We start from the raw sequence: 18,364 nt of genomic DNA, 5'->3' as shown, positions 1-18,364 counted from the left end.
AAGGGACTTAAAAACAGAAGACAGAAAAGGCCCATCTTACTTTTCCAAAGGCAAGCTTTCTTTCTATCTGTTTTATATATTGCAGTCCTTCATTCATAAGCTTTCTGCTGAAAAATGGATTCAGCTGACAAAGTTTGAAAATGACTTCTCGTTAAATTTTAAGCCATCAATCTAGCAAATGTTTTAACAAAGAGTGAAGTCCAATAAGAAGGCTCAGACAAACTCAAGGTTCATACAACCAAAGGATTTTAGAGCTGGAAAGGCCACTGGTTTGCTGCTTTTCCTTCTAATTATTATTCAGCCTTTTCTGAAAGAACTGTTAGGAAAAGTTACCTCAGGGACAATCTCAACTCTTGACCGTTTATGGTATATTTTTAAAAAGGAAATAGAATGCATTTTAATCCTAAATATCATTTGAGTTTCTATATTTTCCTATCTTACAACAGTGAGCACCTAACAATTAGAAGAAAATTTGGAGACTAATATGAGACGAACACATTAGGAAAGCATACCTTAGGCTTTAACACAGATGCATTTAATGCAGATTACCCCGGATCACAGTGCAATTTTTTAAAAAACATAGAAAAATACTCAGTCTAAAATAGTGAGAAAAGGATCAATAATATATCTAGTAAATTGTGGATTTATTTTGGACAATTATATAGTAAGACAGACTGTGAATTGTGCGCTAAGCTAAGAATAAGAAAATCTTGGTTCTAATTTGGGTTGTTTCCCCTCACACCTGTGTAGATGGTGGTAGGTTATCTCGAATGAGTCCTGGACATTTTATCCACACAGCCAGGGTGTAAAGGAGGAATCTGAACTACGTGATCTCCAAGAGCTTTCATGAGTTTAAAGATTCATGAGTATGTGAACAGCTATCTGTGTCCATTTCCCAATTTAAAATAATGCTAGCATTTATGACCGCATAAACATAACATGCCTCCAAATTCACAGAGGCCCTCATCAGTACATCAGCCCTTTAGGAAGGGCCCTAAAAACACAATTTAAAAAATATAGAAACATTTTCTTAGGAAAATATGATGCCAGCTTTCTCCCCTCCCCTCTATGTCTCCTTTCTCTTCTTCCCAAAGCTCCAATGACACAGTTTCTCCCATTTACTTGTTTTGGAAACCATCTTTATGACCTGAAAGTTCTCTTTTCCTCTCTTCATTCCCAGCTTCTAGGTTAAACTGCTCCTTCACATGGTCTGGAGGCATCTTTTGAACTAATTAGGGTAACAGAATAGGCCCTGAGGGTTAAAAACACCTTATTAATGCCTCGTCCCTCCAATCAACTCCTAGGTTAAGACTTTTGATACACCCAAAGTGCAAAGGGAACATAACAGCATGAAATGGTGGGAATGCAAGCGCAGTGCAGGGATGAACCTGACACCCACCATGTTAACACTCGCATGTTAATTCTCCTCTGTCTCTAAGGCCGTCCCAGAAGTACATAACCACAGGATTTTCATACTGGGTCTTATTTTGCATGAGTCATGCTTTACACATAATGATTTTTTAAAACTTGTCTCACTTTATTAAATATTTTTTTAAAGCCTGACTTCTAATGACTGTGTAATATTTCTGATTTAGACAGCCATAACTTATACTATCATTCAATTATTTTATATTTATAATAATCCCCCTCACCAAACATTCATCGTGTCTCTCATTCTATAAGATAATTTCCTGAGAGTGAAAATACCAAAGTGTATGAACACAGTGTGCTGATATTTTCTTGAGTCAAACTTTAGTTTCATGTGCCCACCAGCCTCCTAGAAATACTACCCTAAGCAATCCAAAAAGAAAACAAAGCAAAAGACCAATCAACAAACATCTACATCTCTAAGGAAATACATTTTTCTGAGTATCTAAAATTTGTACCTCATTGAGCATTCTGAACGTGTAAAACCTCATATGTGAGCATGATCTTGAGAAGATAGCCATGATTTTATGGAAGCCCGAGCACGGCACACAGCACTCCAAACGAAGCATTCAATGCCTATTCAACTCTTTTTATGTAGCCACTTGGCCATAGAGGCAATAAAAGAGGAAATCATGTTGGATTCAAGAAAGATCAACCAACCAACAAAAAACCCGTGTCCTGCTCTTTGCAGCATTATTAGGCTAGAGAAACAGAGAAGGAAAATAACAACAGACATAATTGGACTGCTGAGAACTTAATATCATCATGTCATCATAAGTCCACTGCACTGGTGCACCAAATTGGCCCTAAATAATCAATGTTTTATCTCCTCAGTGTCTTCTGATCCAAATTTTTTTTCCCTTTTCCTGAATAAAAATTTCTACTCTACTAACATAATATTTTGCAATTTTTTAGCTTAAATACTCAGCAGTTGAAATTGCATTCCTATAATTATAATTATAACTAATAGACCTTCCATTTCCCATGTCATAATTAATGTCAGGCTTTATTAGCACATAATCATGTTGCCTTTTCACTTACAAAGCTTCTTTTATTTTCACAACATTTATGTTATACGAAATTAAGTAATAAAGAGTCCTAGAGGCCTCCTGAAAGGACAACCTTTAGATCATAGATGCTGAGTAAACAGACTAGGAAACGCCTTTTGCATTGTTCTTAAATCACATAAGATATTTTCTAATGTGCTATTTGTTCAACATCAGTTAGTGAACCAAAAACTCAGTGATTCGGTAATAAAAACACCAGATTTCCTAAAAAGGTTATTTAATGTGCTCTCAGCAAGGATGAAAGAACGAATGACAACACAACAAAGCATCTGGAGATCAGACTCATTGACGGCAGTGTATGACGTTTACAGACGTGTCAAGTTAATTACAGCAATTTGGTGGCCAGTGAAACATATTTTGATACCTACAGATTAATTTTTCATAGGCCCTGGTTACACAGTTACTACAGGTCTCCAGGCCACAGCCAGAAGATCCACCTCTACCTAACTCTTCAAGCAAATCTGAACTGTATCTCATGGGCAACACTGAAATTAGAATTCAAAGGTGGTGTACAACTTCAGCAATCTGAAATATAATTTAGAGGAGAGAAAGCAATATAAATGAACAGCTTCTCAAATATTAAACAAGTATTGTACAAGTCATTTGTAAGGTATATGGCAGTTTAACAAAAGACATGCCCTATGTACCTTGAAAATAAGATACTGGACTGTTACAGACTAAATATCCCCCAACACTCACGATGACGTCCTGATGCCTGATACGATGGTATTTGGAGCAGGGGCCTTTGAGAGGTAATTAGGATGAGGTTAAGCCATGAGGGTGGGGCTCCTCACGGTGGGATAGTGTCCTTATAAGAAGTGGAAGAGAGACCAGAGCTCCATCTCTCTCTGCCACATGAGGACACAGTGAGGAAGTGGCCCTCTGCAAGCCAGGAAGAGAGGCCCTACCAGGACATGAACCTGCCCGTACCTTGATCTCGCACTTCCCAGCCTGCAGAACTGTGAGAAGTAAAGGTCTGCTGTTTCAGCTTTCCGGTGGACGGCATTTTTCATTATAGCAGTCTGAGCTAAGGCATGGACTATGCTTTTCAGGTTATAAGTGACTGAATCTGTGCTTTTGAGGGTCAAACAGCGACTGACTCTGAACATCATTTTACGTATCGTGCACAAATAACACAATTAAACCTCACAGTGCCATCTCCTATTTTTTTTTTTTTTTGCCCTCATTGTATTATTTGAATCTTTTCCTTGTTTGGTTCGCATCGTCTCAAGAAAAGTTACACATCCTCAACACCAAGTTACATATAATTTTATATACAACATAAATATGAGGGGAATTTATATATGTGGCAAACTACAGAATCAAGAAAATGCTTTTACTGTTCATGTTGTTCAGGTTATACACATAAAAACATTTCTAGAACACACAAAGAACACATTTTAAACACTATGCCCTACAAATCTTTTCGAACCAATTATTTGGGCTATTTTAAATCATTTCCATGTAAAGTTTCCTGAAATCATGGTAAATTCAAAAAAACTGTGCAGCAAGTGAAATGGTGGTTTGGAGAATAAGGAGAACACTAGTTAACAGGATTAGAAGTTTAGAGAGAAAAGTGAATCCTCTCTATAATAAAGCCCATCATAGTGTAGTGTTCTTAATTATAGGCATAAATTATGCACAAATAGAGAAGGTTCTACGCTGTAACCACTATGGTACATTTTCGAATGGCCTCCAAACCACAGGGCCTGGGGCAAGTATTCAAACAAAGGCCTTCACATCATATGTTTCAATGTTTAATATTATAAACCAGCCAAACAATCTGATAAATACGGTCTCTCCTCCCATTCCTTGAAATTACGCCATCATAACAACTTGGAAGGCCAGGTCAAATCTACAAGTTCAGGAAATCTCTTAAGATGAGCACTGAAGGAGGATGACGTGGAGCCAGTTTCCAGTTTTTAGACCTCAGCCCACACCCCTCCTGCCTCTCTTTTGACCCCTCCAGCCCACACTGTTCCATACCAGGGGGGCCTCACAGGCCGAGCATCTGGGCACGTCCAGGTTCCATCCCCACCCTCCCACAAGCACTGCCCCTGGGCCACCTCCTTGGACCTAGAGACACACATGGGAGCCGTGCGCTCTGCCCACAGGAAAGCAGGCCCGAAGTGAACTTGCTCAGGCCCTGGAAGTGGACTCAGGGCTGGCTGGGCAGGGAACTCAGGGGTCCTGGGTAGCTGGTACGCTTGCTGGAAGTGCAGGTATGGCCTCCCAGTGGGCAATTCCTCTTTATTCCTTGGGCTTTTGTCCAATGAGAAACAGTGGCCAGAGGGAGACTCTCAGTTTTAGGCTCCTTCTTGCTGAGCTTTAAGGCCAATTCATAATAAAGCAGGTAATTTTAGGTAATGAAAATTTAAGACCAGGAGACAATTTTTGTTCATCAATTAGAACTGATAGGAAACCTTAGCAGATATCTCCCCAGAGAAGGAATAGTTCCTTCATAAAGAACATTGTAACTTGGCATCCAAATGAAAGGAAGCCACATGGTTTTCAAATGTTTTCAAGCCCACAACCACCTGCTGACCACGGTTACAATAACGTTAGTAATATTTTGCAGGTAACTGGTCTCTCTCTTCTGAGTGTTAGCTTTTATTTTGACATTTTTTCCAAAAGTGCTAAGATGTCGGAAAAGCACGTGTCCTGATTTTGAGACTATAACAGGAAAAACTGAGCACAGATGAGTTAAGTAATTTTTCTGAGCTCTCAAGGTCAAATATTGGCATACTTGGTGGTAACATTAGCCATAGACCTAAATGCTCCTTAATTTCAGGTAACCCCCCTTCTCCGTCTTGATATTACTTGATATACTACTTTGTGGGGCCTTTCTGGCTCAGTGCGGCTAGAGCTCAGCTCTATGAATAAACCGTAAGTCTGTATTTTTGCTGTTTCTCTCCTAATATGTACAAATCCTTACTTCTGGGCCACCAAGCAAAGAAAAAACAAACAAACGAAGAATTATAAGCAATAAGTTACCCAATACAGAAGAGTATTAATTTCTGTAAACATTGTTATTCAATAGTGCTGCAGGAGCAAAATGGAAAGAAAGCCCAGAACCAAGAAAAGAAGGAGAATGCTCCTCTCTCGGGCTGAGGGCCTGCCTGATTTTATAAACTGCACTTTTCTCCTGACTAACTGCACTTTTAGACACGACTGCAACCGTCAGCTCATGCCAAAGTGGTCTGATAGGCCAACCCTTCACCTAGAGAGAAAGATGCAAAGAAGGCCTAAATCAGAATGATTCCACATACACACACACACACACACATCAGGAGTCACCCAGTCTGAGCCCAATACTCGTCAAACTGACAAGCAAGTGAAAAGCTACCTCAAACGTAACTTCAGGCGTGGGCCTACCTGAATCATATGCGAAATCTCTGGGCTCCTGTTTAATCAGCAGAGGAGGGGGGAAGCTTTGGCTGGCTGCACCACCCACCATGGTGTTGTGTTCATACACGGGGTCGTGGTACTCCTGCTTAAAGCCTTGAGGTGGGAAGGGGATGTTCGGCTCAGACAGCTGCCGTTGGTACATGGGACGTCCTTCCCTCGGCATTGCCGGCAGAGGAGGAAAGGAATTACAGGGTTCAGAGAGTTGGCGGCGAAATCTAGAAAATAAGAGAGCACGTTTCAAACAAAATGGTAACAAGGAATATTCATTCAAATATTGGCAGAACAGAAAGAGAAAGAAAAATACCATATGATTTCACTTATATGGGGAATCTAAAAAAATGGCACAAATGAGCTTATTTACCAAACAGAAACAGACTCACAGACACAGAAAACAAACTTATGGTTACCATTGGGGGCGGGAGTGGGAAGGGAGAAATTGGGAGTTCAGGCTTTGCAGATACGAACTACTATATATAAAATAGGTAAACAACAAGTTTCTACTGTACAGCACAGGGACTATATTCAATATCTTACAGTAACCTATAATGAAAAAGAATATGAAACAAAATATATGTCTGTATATGTATGACTGAAACATTATGCTGTACACCAGAAATCGACACATTGTAAACTGATTATACTTCAATTTTTAAAAAAGGGAAAAAGATAAAATAACATATTGGGACGATTTTTAACTGCTTAGTTAATGAACATGATACCAGCTGACTTGGACTGTAAATCTTTAACAAAGACTAGATTTCTCCTTCCTGGGTCAGTAGCACTGTGCTTTTTAATTATAATATGCCTTGTGTTCCCCTTCTAATTAGTTGCTTTCAGCACCATTTCAGTATATTTTTATAAAAAGTTAAAGATGTGCCTTGAGCAGGGCTAGGAGAGCAGTGTAGTATTTTCAAAAAATACACACCCTAACAGTTAAAATGGCCAATTCTCAATCAATTACATCATTTACCAAATTTCCATAGTAAGAGGATATCAAATAATTACATATAAGAAAAAACAAAAGAAAAAACAGATAGAATTTAATCTCAAACTGTATCCGCTCTCTTTTAATTCTGTTACCAAACTAATCAACAAATAAAAAAATCAACCAAATAAAAATCTACTCCTTGGTTTTCCTTCCCTTACCATGAGTTACTAAGAATGTAAGAAAGGAATGACTTTCTTCTCAAATGGGCAGGACTCTTAAATCTTCAACATTGTCTGAAATAACATTGTATTCTAGTGAGATATTAAACTGGAAACTGAAATCCAGGCTCGTTTGTAAAAGACCACTTCTTTATGGTCAAACAGCAGCACAGAACACACTGGCTTCTAACTGCTTCAAAGAAAATATCATGTTGATAAAAATAAGCATAAAATATTACAGCAGACCTCCAAAGATGGAAATACGATGTATGCATTCCGTAGATTTGGGACAGTCATGCTGTTAGGTCCCGAGGGACCTCTAAGGACTCGGCAGAAGGTCTGAGGGCGAGTCTTTATGCTCCTTCTTTCTTGGTTGTTCTGTGTACTGATTGGCTAATCACATAATCATTCAGTTCTGCATTTCTCGTCCTAATATCATTGACCCACCACAAAGATGTGGATTAATTAAAGATTTAAAAGTGCTCTAAAAATGCCCACGAGTGCTTAAAAATAACCTATCCGACATTTCTATGAGCAAATGGAAGCCTATTAACTCCCCTGCTCCCCTCCTAAAAGCATTCCTGAGACTTTAATTTGGAAAGTTAACAATTAATTTTGGCGATGTTAAATGAAAATAAGGTAAAAGCAAAACAAAAATAAAAACAAAACCAGCAGAGCAATTGCTTTCGCATTTCTAAGAACCCTCCGTCCCGTGAGTTAACTCCAGCCTTACTGGTTGCCACAGAAAGCACTGAAATTCCACCTACACCTGCAGAAAATAAACTTAGAAACTCGGATATTGCAAAACAGTTAGGCTGACTGGCACTGCATTCATTTCCCTTCTCTTGCTTATTTCATTAGCCGAAAAAAGAAACAGAAATTATCATTAAGAACTGTCAAGGAGTGAATCAGAAAATTGTAACTAGAAGTTAAAATAAGAAACTGGCTCCCTTGTGAAGCCTTAAAAGGAAGTTAATAATACTTCCACAAAAAGCTTTGTTTAAAAAAAAAAAAAAATCAAGCCACTTGTTTTTACGAGTCAACCTGATTCCAGCTGGTCCTTGCTGAGGACTTGTCTGTATCAAACACATGCGCCTCATTAGAAACCGCAAGTGTGTGGTGTCATTCTTCTGATCAACTGCAAAGAGAAAGTGACTCGGGAAGCTTCTGGAAGAGAGTTAATGTGTAAGGAGAGTGGGCTGATGAACTCCTGGATCAAGAAAAACAGCAGCCAAGTGGTGGGAAACGCTGAGAAAAACAGACAAGGCTTCTGCTCAGTGGGTTCGGGAAAAAGTGCCAAAGGGCTGGCCCGAGGAACAGGATGAAGCCGAGGAGAGGAAGCAGGGTCCAGCCCTGCTGGCCACCAAGCGGGCCCCGAGTGAGGTGGGGTGCCTGGGCTGGAGGGGGCTATTTGGGGAAAGGATCTGTTCCCAGAGCAAATGTGCCATTTATAACTGAGGGACTGTCATTTGTTGGCTGGAGCTCTCCAAGAAATCCTCCCCAGAAACATACGGCTTCAGAGATTTTCCTGGGATTGGCCAGCTGGTACTGGCCTCAAAACCCAGCAGGGGGCAGTGGGAAAAGACCCCGAGCTTCCCTCTCCGAATTCCGGGCCGGCTGTTCTCAGTCTCAAATATTTGACTTCAAGTCGAGAAACTAAAATGGATTTGGCTAAAGCATTTCAAGTTAGGTCACCTCAAAACAGCCAGCCTGTTTGTGCAGCAGTCACCTTGTGTAAGAAAGAACTGTCTTGCACCAAGCGCCCGTGATCCCATCTAGAATGCCGGCAGCCAAGCGGAGGGTGAGGGCCTTGGGCACCGAGACCTCTGGGAAGTCACCAGAGGCGGACAAAACAAAACGTGCTTTTCTTGTTCATCCTCTTTTTCCTTGTCATCCCGCACAATGTGCATCTGTCTCGTGGCCCACCCAGCAATAAGATTTCTTTCATCTGTATTTACAAAACTGTTTACACAGATGCACATACCATGACACTCTGACGGAGTCTCAAGGCCAAGGGGCAAGAAAGGAAAGATCACAGTTAGCATTTCGGAACCAAAGCCCAAGAGGACTTAGTGATGGAAAGCAAGGTAGGAAAGACGTTACTTAGTTTTACACTGGAAAAGAATGCTTTTATCTTAGCCCTTCATACCAAAAGAGTTACTGAATTTGAGATGGAGTCCCATTAAAGAACCTATAAATAGCAGATCTGAGTATTCCCTTATTTTCAGAAAGTTGCCAGTGGCACATCTTCTGGTTTCCTCTGCTGATGTGGAGGATTCCTCCAGCTGAGTTATTTTTATCATGGTGTGTCAGAGCCCATTTGCACTGGCTTATTGTTAAATTTTCAGGAATTTCGTGAGCCAGCTATTAAACACAGCCATTGTTAAGAATTCAATGATGTAAATTTATAATTTAAAAAAATTGTATTGAAAACAAAGGCAAAAAACCCCCTCAAAACTCATCACTTTCTAATTATTTTACAACATTTTACTACTAATTATATTAATTATTCTCTTGAGGTTCTATCTTTTGTATCTGTTTGGTAGAATATGCTTTAATGGCATGTTACTGTATCTTTTTTTCCAACTCTACATTCAGAGTTGTTACACTGACAGCTTGGAGTCAGCCATGGGGACAATACCTACATCACAGACTCATCAAATGCTCCACATCTGGTCTTTCGATTTTTCTCATAAAGCCTGTTGCTAACCATTGACCAGCACACCCCTGGCTCTACATAAGTACAAAGTAGAAGGGGAAGAAAGGATGCTGCATGTAACTGACCCATGTTTTAAGCTGTATTACTAAGGTCTCTAAAGGTCCTCCGATATTTTATTTAAATATGAATTTATTCGTCTCTAGGAGTCGAGAATTACATGCCACAGCATTCTCTCTAGCTCTGTATTCTGTCTTGCTTTGTTCCTTTCTAAGTAATACTAATTCAATCTCTATCTCTTTAACTTTATATTCCCAGTGTCCAGGGTCATGCATCTTCTGACATAAAATATTCATCACTTGGAAAGGAGGGGAAATAGTTTCATCAAATATATCCTATTCTGCAAAACTGTGTACAGCTAAACCATTCAGTCGAAGGTAAAGAACCTAATTCCAAAAGCCACCTACTAAAATTAGTCTCCTAACTTTATAGAACAAGTACACACATATGCTCATAAAAATGGGATGATCTGATTTAAAGTTTAAGTGAAGCAATTTAATTCAAGCAAAGCGAAAGGAAAATGTTCAAATGTCAGTATATGGATTAATTTTCCATTTTAGCAACCAATTTAAATGTTTATAAAGGGATGTTTATAAATGACCTTCTCCACAAATTATGTCTAGCTAGAGACAGAGCAAGCTCTTTCTAAAAATATTTTGCACAGATGTGCAAAATTAATATGCTCACCTTAAATTTACTATAGGTCTTAGGAACTGGTAATAGGAATTTCTTCCAAGAATGCTAAAAATAGTTTTTTGGTTTTTTTAAAGTGGTATTTGTAGTTCACCTGTGGTCCATGGGGTAGCTGCTGTCTTGAATGGGTTGCGATGGAGGGAGGTGAGCTGGGAAGGCGCGGTCAGGTTTCGAAGTGTGAGTTGCGTTTGGAGATGCATGATGCAGTGGGGACACAGGAGTGCTGGATGGTGTCGGGGGGTTGGAGGGCCTCATTCCCACTTGTGGCTTCTGATCATAGGCACTACCCAAGGAACAGAAGAAAAGAGAACATTTGTTTCTTTGGAGCAATCAAAACACTTTTTTTCCCAGCCCAAGGCAAGAAGAAATATTTTAAGCTTAAGTCACAAGGAAGTGACAATTGTATGTTTTTTGGTTTTTGCAATTCTAGAACATGTCATCTTTGAAAGTGCCACACACCTTGGCCGAAAATAGAATAATTAATGTATGACTGGATAACAACATAAACATAAAAAATATATATTTTAATATACATGGAAACAACTTAGGGAAAAGGAAAATCCCTGGCCTTGGAAGCCATGGCATTATTTCCTTCTATTCTTGATATGTCTCCTTAAGCATGTTTCACAGATCTTTTCTAAATCATTAAATAATTCTGATACCATAATCCTTCTATCTTACATAAGATTTTAGAATAGGAACTGACATAAGTTTAACAAGATGCTGATCATACCTGGCTTGCCTTTTTCAGTGGCAGAATTCTAAGAAGACAGTGCTTTTGCCTTGTTTTCATGCTTTATGCACCATAAATGATGCCTAGCATCAACTTCCTCACATGGGATGATAAAGATTTATGAGGCAAATTAAAATGTCTCTGACATAGTTGAACTTTCTTGGAGCATAAGATTAGGTACAAAATAGTGTTCTTAAGACTCAAACCCTATTAACACAGTCTAACTTCTAAAGACAATTACAAAAGAATAAAATGAGTAAGCTTGTTTTTATACACAGTATGAATTTAAATTTTCTTAAACACACGTCTCCAGAATGTGATTTAACTAATTTTTGCAGTCTAAAAAATACTTTATTAAAAACAAATTTTACTTAAGTTTCTGAACAGAAAAAGATATTTCTAGATTAAAATACTGTATTTCCTTGTAAAATAAAAAGCATTCATGAATATATACTTTTTCTTTAAAAAAAGAAACTCTTAAAAAAATTGACTTACATAATAATTTATCCTATTACTCCATCTATACAACAAAATTACATCCAAGTGCAAAAATACTTTTCAGAAGTGAAGGAGCACGTACATGCTGCCTAAGTCTACTCTTGCTTTAAAGCAAATAATACTCATATTATGTTTGGTTCTATCTATTTCTTTTACCAACATTTCTGAATGAGAACTCACTTTCTATAAAATGATTCACCTGTCTCATTCCCATGTAAAAAAAAAAATGATACATCTTCTGCCTTAGGATGTTACTTTTTCCCTTTATTAAATGCTGTATTGACTTACAGTATTTGTATAGAAATGGAAATAATAGAATTTAATCTATGTATCACTGTGGGAATTATTGGTCCCCTAGAAAAATCTCAAAATATTCAGGCAATTATTCTTCTACCATTAGCTTATGGAAGTCAGATAGGTCTTTCTTTATATGTCTACAAAGCAGGAGTTATTTCAGAGTCACACTACTGATCAAGGATGAGGACAGTGACAGTTCTCTACCTATTTGGTTCATTAATTTAAAATTCTTCAATATGTTAAGTAATTACTCTGTGCAGAAATAGTCCTCTTAAGGAGAAAATGCCAAAATTAAAAATCCTATAAAGTAAAACTCGGATCGAACAATACTGTTTTATCTGAACTCAGTATGCTTTAATAGTTCGCTTCTACATGAAATCTTCTTTGTAAAAGCTTTGCCGTTTCAACTGAACTGGCTCATCATTTCAGGCTCTGGTGAGCCTCCTAGGAAAGCAGACAGAAAAGACAAGTTTGCAAGAACAAATAGCAATAGACTACCCAGGCATTGGTCAGCTGCTGGGAGATTGCACAGATTGGAATTTCCTGAATCTTGAATATCTGGGGTAAATGAGAAAATAGAAAGACCCCTTGGATCATAATATGAGCCTAAATCAACATAATTTATAAGACTGCAAATATCTGTAATCATTTTTATAAGTTTCCAAACTAACTCCTTTTAAGAACTAAGTTTCTATGATAATTGAGAGTAATAATAAACAATACACAAAGCCAATGTTTTCCTCATGCAATTAGAGGCCAGTATAAAAAGCAGCAGAATGCAATTTACTGTGAAGGGTTTTTAATGAACATATATGTTATCAAATTTTCTAACAAATGAACAATGTACTTCTACTGCTCCACCCTGTATTATCATCAGAAGACACAACTGGCTTTTTAACAATCATAGCCACTGCGAAGGCTTATAAAACTCCACCTTTGCTGCAACTGTCCACAAGCACATCTTACAGATCATCTGCAAAGCCTGTCAGATAACTAATGCAATGCTTCAACCTGCCAACTGTTTCATTTTTTTCCTACAAACTCTATCTAAAGTGCATAATGTGTTCTTTCTATTGAGGACTTTCAGTAGCTGCTCACGCCAAGGAAGACCCCCTTTTCAATCCCTGGATGCGGCACTGCAGGAGAAAAGCAACTAACGATTTGGATGAAAATTATTACTCTAAAATGATTCTAAAAAGTATGTGGTCGAATGGGAAAATGTCCTTCAGAGTTCTACTAAACACAGTACCTGATTAGCTTGTTATATGCTGAAGATGTGACACATGAAAATATGACTTGAGATTTTTGTATCATTCTGGACCTTGTTTCCCTAAGAACCACCGAGCTCCCTGCGTCCACCTGACTGCTTTACCTGACGTTGTACAGGCACTTTTCTCCATAGCTGAATTTAAAGGGCTGTTCTTGACTGCAGGCAGAGCCGAGTTCCGAACATGGACTGTGGGGTTCCTTCTTGATTTTCAGTGGGAGGCCATGAAAAGCCACTAGGAAACAAAATAAAAATACCCACAGAAGTGAAATGTAGTTAGGAGTTAAGTATAATCATCTCCTCTCCTCCTCTTGGTTAAAAAGTCACTACCGTTTCATATTAACTTACATGCATAAGAACAATCATATTTGATGAATTTCATGCCAGAAAAGATTCTGGAGAATCTCCATACACTCGTTTTTTTTTTTTTTTTGCTTTTATTGCATAATAAAATGCGTGCTTGAACTCTCTCTCATCACTTAAGGTAAAATGAATTACTTGTAATTGGCTTAGCTGATATTAATAACACTAGAAGCTCAGTTTTCAGAAAGTAAGTTTTGAAAACATTTCAGAGAGATTTCCAATGACTAAAGCAGAAAAAGTACAACTCATTATCCAGGAATTAACTAAAGATGGGAACATTATGTATTCTTGAAAGGAAAATATCTCAAATGCATCCATAGTATTGGTTTAATGGAATGGCAACTGGACTATGAAAAAGAAAACACAAGTGCAGTTCTAAGGGTAACAAACAATACACTGGAGAAAAAACTCAACATCTTTGAGGCCAATGCTCATGTATAAAAATACAGAAAAAAGTACCTGCCTAACTGCTTACCAGAAGTGGGAAGATAACTTGGGAGAACTATGTTACAGTTATTTGTCATATACAATCCACCACAAAACAATCATTCTTCATCAAATGATGTTTTCTCCCTTTTCATAACTTAGTCATATGTCATTAATGTTTAATATAATATAGACTATACCATAAAATAGAAAGAAATATGTATGTTTGGGTGGAATCATAGCTTTCAAACCAATAAATAAATAAGAATATATATTTTTGTTCTTCTATATGAAGCTGAAAAACTACATATTAGAAATCCTATCACCATGACTGAAGTATTAGTATACATGGAAAATTAATGAAAAAATAAAGGAAAATAGACATGATGATGAATTTTATTTTCATACAATATGCACAATTATGAAAAATCAAGGATAAACACTAGAAGGACACACTTTGGGTATTTATTCTAACTCCTGTCAAACTTGGAATTAAAACACAAAATATTAAGTGTGTACTCTATTAAGGAAGATACAAGAGAAACTGTGGTCTGTGATGCCATCCAGTCCTGATTATGACACTGTGGCACTATAAACTTGTGCTAGCTTGAATGTTATACATAATTTTAATATAAGGAATTGTTATCAATAATGATCAAGCTCCAGGAAAATAAATGCTCTTTGTTTCTACATGCACAGAATTCTGACAGAAGTGTTCAGTGGTACCCAAGAGCCACTTGAAACATTGTAGAAAACAAATTTGCCAGAGAAACAAAAAAATTTCACCAAAATTAGTTATCTGAGGAAAACTTAATAAATAATAATGCAATTATTTCACTGAGCGGTCTATTTCAAAGTATTTTTTAAAAACTTAATGTATGTTTTAATCTGCCTATTCAAAATAGAGAGCAGAGGAATAGAAACAAAGGAGAAATTACATGTGTCTTCATGGGCAAAGGGCACATATGTTCATTAACCTTAACAAGTTAGAAAGTTATAATTTATTAACCATCAAGCTAGAAGAGGCTTAGGAAACTCAAGAATCAATTACGACATGAAGACTTGTTTGGATTCTGACTTGAACAAAACTACTAAAAAAGACAGCTTTGCAATAAATAAGGCATTTGAATGTGGACTAGGTATTAGATATTTAAGACATCATTGTTAATTTTGTTGGATGTGATAATGAAGTGGCAGTTGTACTAAAAAAGGATTTGAAGTTAAAGATTCCTAAAATATTTACAGATAAAATAATTAAGTTCTCTGGAATTTTCTTGACAATACTCTAGAAAAACATGTATGGGGGAAGAATCAAATTAGAAAAATGTTGGTAAATGTTAAAAGCTGACTGGTGGGTAGGCGGGAGTTCACTATGTTAGTCTCTTCACTTTTACCTAAGTGTGAAATTTGCATGATGAAACATTTTTAAAATGTGAAAAAAAAGTCACAAAGAATTTAAAGTAGTATTCTATAAGAAATTCCCTCCCTCTGTGTGTATGCGTATGTGTAGGTGCTACTTAGAATGACAAATATCGTATGATGCAATCTTGTAATATACTAACCACTCATTTGTTGCTTTCTTAACAAATAGTTTTCAACTATTTATTACTCATTTGAACATATGCAACAAAATGTATATACCCAAGTTCAGGAATTTAGATTAACTATTGGGTTTTGCATTTTCCTAAGAAAAAGCAATAGCAACATAAAAGGAACTCAGTTTGTAATTCAAATAAGTTAACAAATCATTATACCTGAGAAATCAAATCTAATTTATATAAATAAAAATTGATAAGACCTCAAAAGGTAATGAAGGGTAATGTGATGCAAAGTTTATCATATTAATCAAAATATCAGACATATCAGAGGCTACTACATTCAACATTCCTGTATTTTAAAAGCCTTTGGGACCAGGAAGTAGGAAAAGATTACTGAACGGGATGCAAAAAGTACTAACCGTAAAAGAAAATAATCTACAAATTAGGCTTCATTGAAATTAAGAACTTCTCTTCATGAAGATACCATTTAAAGAATGCAAAGTAAACTACAGGCACCAAAAAGACATTTGCCATAGAAAGATATGACCAAAAAAATCATATTCAATATAATAAGAAGTGCTACAAATTAATAAGACAAAATAAAAGACCCAATTAAAAATGGGCAAAAGACTTGAACAGGCAGTTCTTAAAAGAAGATATCCAGATGGCAAAACAAACAAATGAACAAGAGAAGCACATACAAAAAGGTACCCAACATCTTTGCTTATCAGGAAACTGCAAATAAAACCACATGAAGGTATCACTGCACACCCACTAGAATGGCTCAACTTGCATGAGCAAGATTTGAAGAAGACCTAAGACAAGACCTTTGACATATTCTGCCGAGAGTACGAACTGATAAAAAATACTCTGGAAAACTTTTTGGCAGTATCTTCTAAGGCTGAATATAAAAATCCCCTATGATCCAGTAACTATACTCTTAGGCAGATATCTAGGAGAAAGGACTGAATACGTTTGCCAGCGGACATGTAGAAGAATGTTCATAGCGGCTTTACTCATCATACCAAAACCTGGAAAAATTGCAGTGTTCACTAGCAGAAAAATGGATAATTTGTGCTTCCTTTATACAATGGAATACTCTACAGGAATAACAAGGAACAAATTGATGATACATGCAGACACACAGAGAGTCTCACAGATGTTGAGCAGAAAAAAAACACAACAGAGTATACAATATACGAATCTCAAGAACAGACCCAACTGACTGATAGTGAAATAGTCTCTTGCTGATAGACAGGAGCAGTCATGACCGACCAAGGGTACTTGTAACCTTCTACAGTGCTGTCAGTATTCCACATCTTGCTCTGCGTGATGGTTATACGAATACATACACATATAAAATTCATCAAGCTATAAACTTTAAGAGTTTTGCATTACAGTGAACGTATATCTCCATAAGAAGGTTTAAAAATATGAGGAACAACAGGCAACGCTCTACTAATTAAGATAGTTGAACAGGTCTGGCCTCCTGTTGCTGCAGACACATCTGAGCATGTGCTTCAACTTCACGGGATAACTAATTCCGGGCGGGCCGGGGGAGGAATGCCAAGTCTGGGACACCATCAGGAAGGGCAGCTTGCGTGACAGTAAGCCTCCTATCAAGACGTGCACTAGTATCAACCTTAGACGCAGAAGGCACAAGCCATCCCTGTGGGAACACCACCTGGAATGCCAGTGCTTTCAGACTGGCCCTGTGAGCTTCCTGAAGGGGCTTTAGAAGAAAGATCTTAAGCTCCCAGAGTGTTCTCAGACACAAACTGATCCCTAAAAAAGGGATCCCCAAATTTGGCCAATCATCCAATTACCTGGGAAATTTTGAAACAAAACAGGAATTCCCATATTCCCTATTCCCACTATAGGGTGAATTGTTTCCCCCACGAATTTTATTATGCAGTCCTAGCCCCAGGACCTCCAAATGTGACTTATCTGCAAAATTAGTTAAGATGAGGTTGTTAAGGTGGGATCTAATCTAGTATTACTGGTGTCCTTGTAAAAGGGCAATTAGGACAGAGACACTGGCACAGGGAGAACACCATGTGAAGACGAAGGTGGAGATCAGGGTGATGCTTCTCTAAGCCAAGGAACACCAAAGGTGGCCAGCAAACCACCAGAACTGGGGAAGAGGAACAGATTCTCATAGCCCTCAGAACTCTGCCAACACTTTCGTCTCTGACTTCTAGCCTCTAGCTCTTCTAGCCAACTGACAGACAATCCATTTCCATTTTTTTAAGCCCCCTAGTTTGTGGTACTTTCTTATGACAGTCCTAGCAAACTAGCAGAACACTCCCAGAAACTCTGATTTACTAGGGCTGGGATATAGATCAGGATTCTGTATTAAATTTTCTAGGTGATGCTCATCAAGCGAAGTTCAAATCCATTAGGATGCTTGGCAACACCTGGACCCAGTGTGCGACACACTGAAATAGTCCAGTACTGGAAAAGACTTCAAAAAACAATCAAACAACATCTTCCTTTTTGTGAGATGCCAACACTCAAGGATTCTCACAGGTCCTCCAAGAAGTTCAGGGCTCCCTTTTCCCTCCATAATACTTTCAACATGTGTGGGCCTCTTAATCACCGTGGGTCTGGGGAAACAAGGCTTTTTTTTTCTAATCATAAGCCAAATGCTAAGTTTCTTTCTTTCTTTTTTTTTTTAATTGCTGTGCTGAGGAAGAAACAAGAAGTCAACCTATGATCTTCGACATTCTGCACAAGAATCGCGTGCAACTTTATCTTCCTCATTTTCTCTTTTCTGCTTCCTGG

At 37.7% G+C, this 18,364-nt stretch overlaps 1 protein-coding gene across 4 annotated transcripts in view; it reads right to left on the bottom strand.

The window, feature by feature from the left end:
- The window catches only part of ETV1 (ETS variant transcription factor 1), an 88,164-nt gene that overhangs the window by 28,586 nt on the left and 41,214 nt on the right, over positions 1 to 18,364 (bottom strand). For all 4 annotated transcript variants that reach the window (XM_064487534.1, XM_064487535.1, XM_064487536.1 and 1 more), the window contains 3 exons: positions 13,359 to 13,488; positions 10,553 to 10,741; positions 5,871 to 6,118 (listed from right to left, as the gene is read on the bottom strand). In XM_064487534.1, the coding sequence (XP_064343604.1) occupies positions 5,871 to 6,118; positions 10,553 to 10,741; positions 13,359 to 13,488 (567 nt within the window). The remainder of the gene's footprint in view (positions 1 to 5,870; positions 6,119 to 10,552; positions 10,742 to 13,358; positions 13,489 to 18,364) is intronic.

Source organism: Camelus dromedarius, chromosome 7, assembly GCF_036321535.1.
Source record: "Camelus dromedarius isolate mCamDro1 chromosome 7, mCamDro1.pat, whole genome shotgun sequence".
NCBI lineage: Eukaryota > Metazoa > Chordata > Mammalia > Artiodactyla > Camelidae > Camelus > Camelus dromedarius.
The sequence above is the reverse complement of the archived record's forward strand: the minus strand, read 5'-3'. Positions and strand labels throughout refer to the sequence as shown.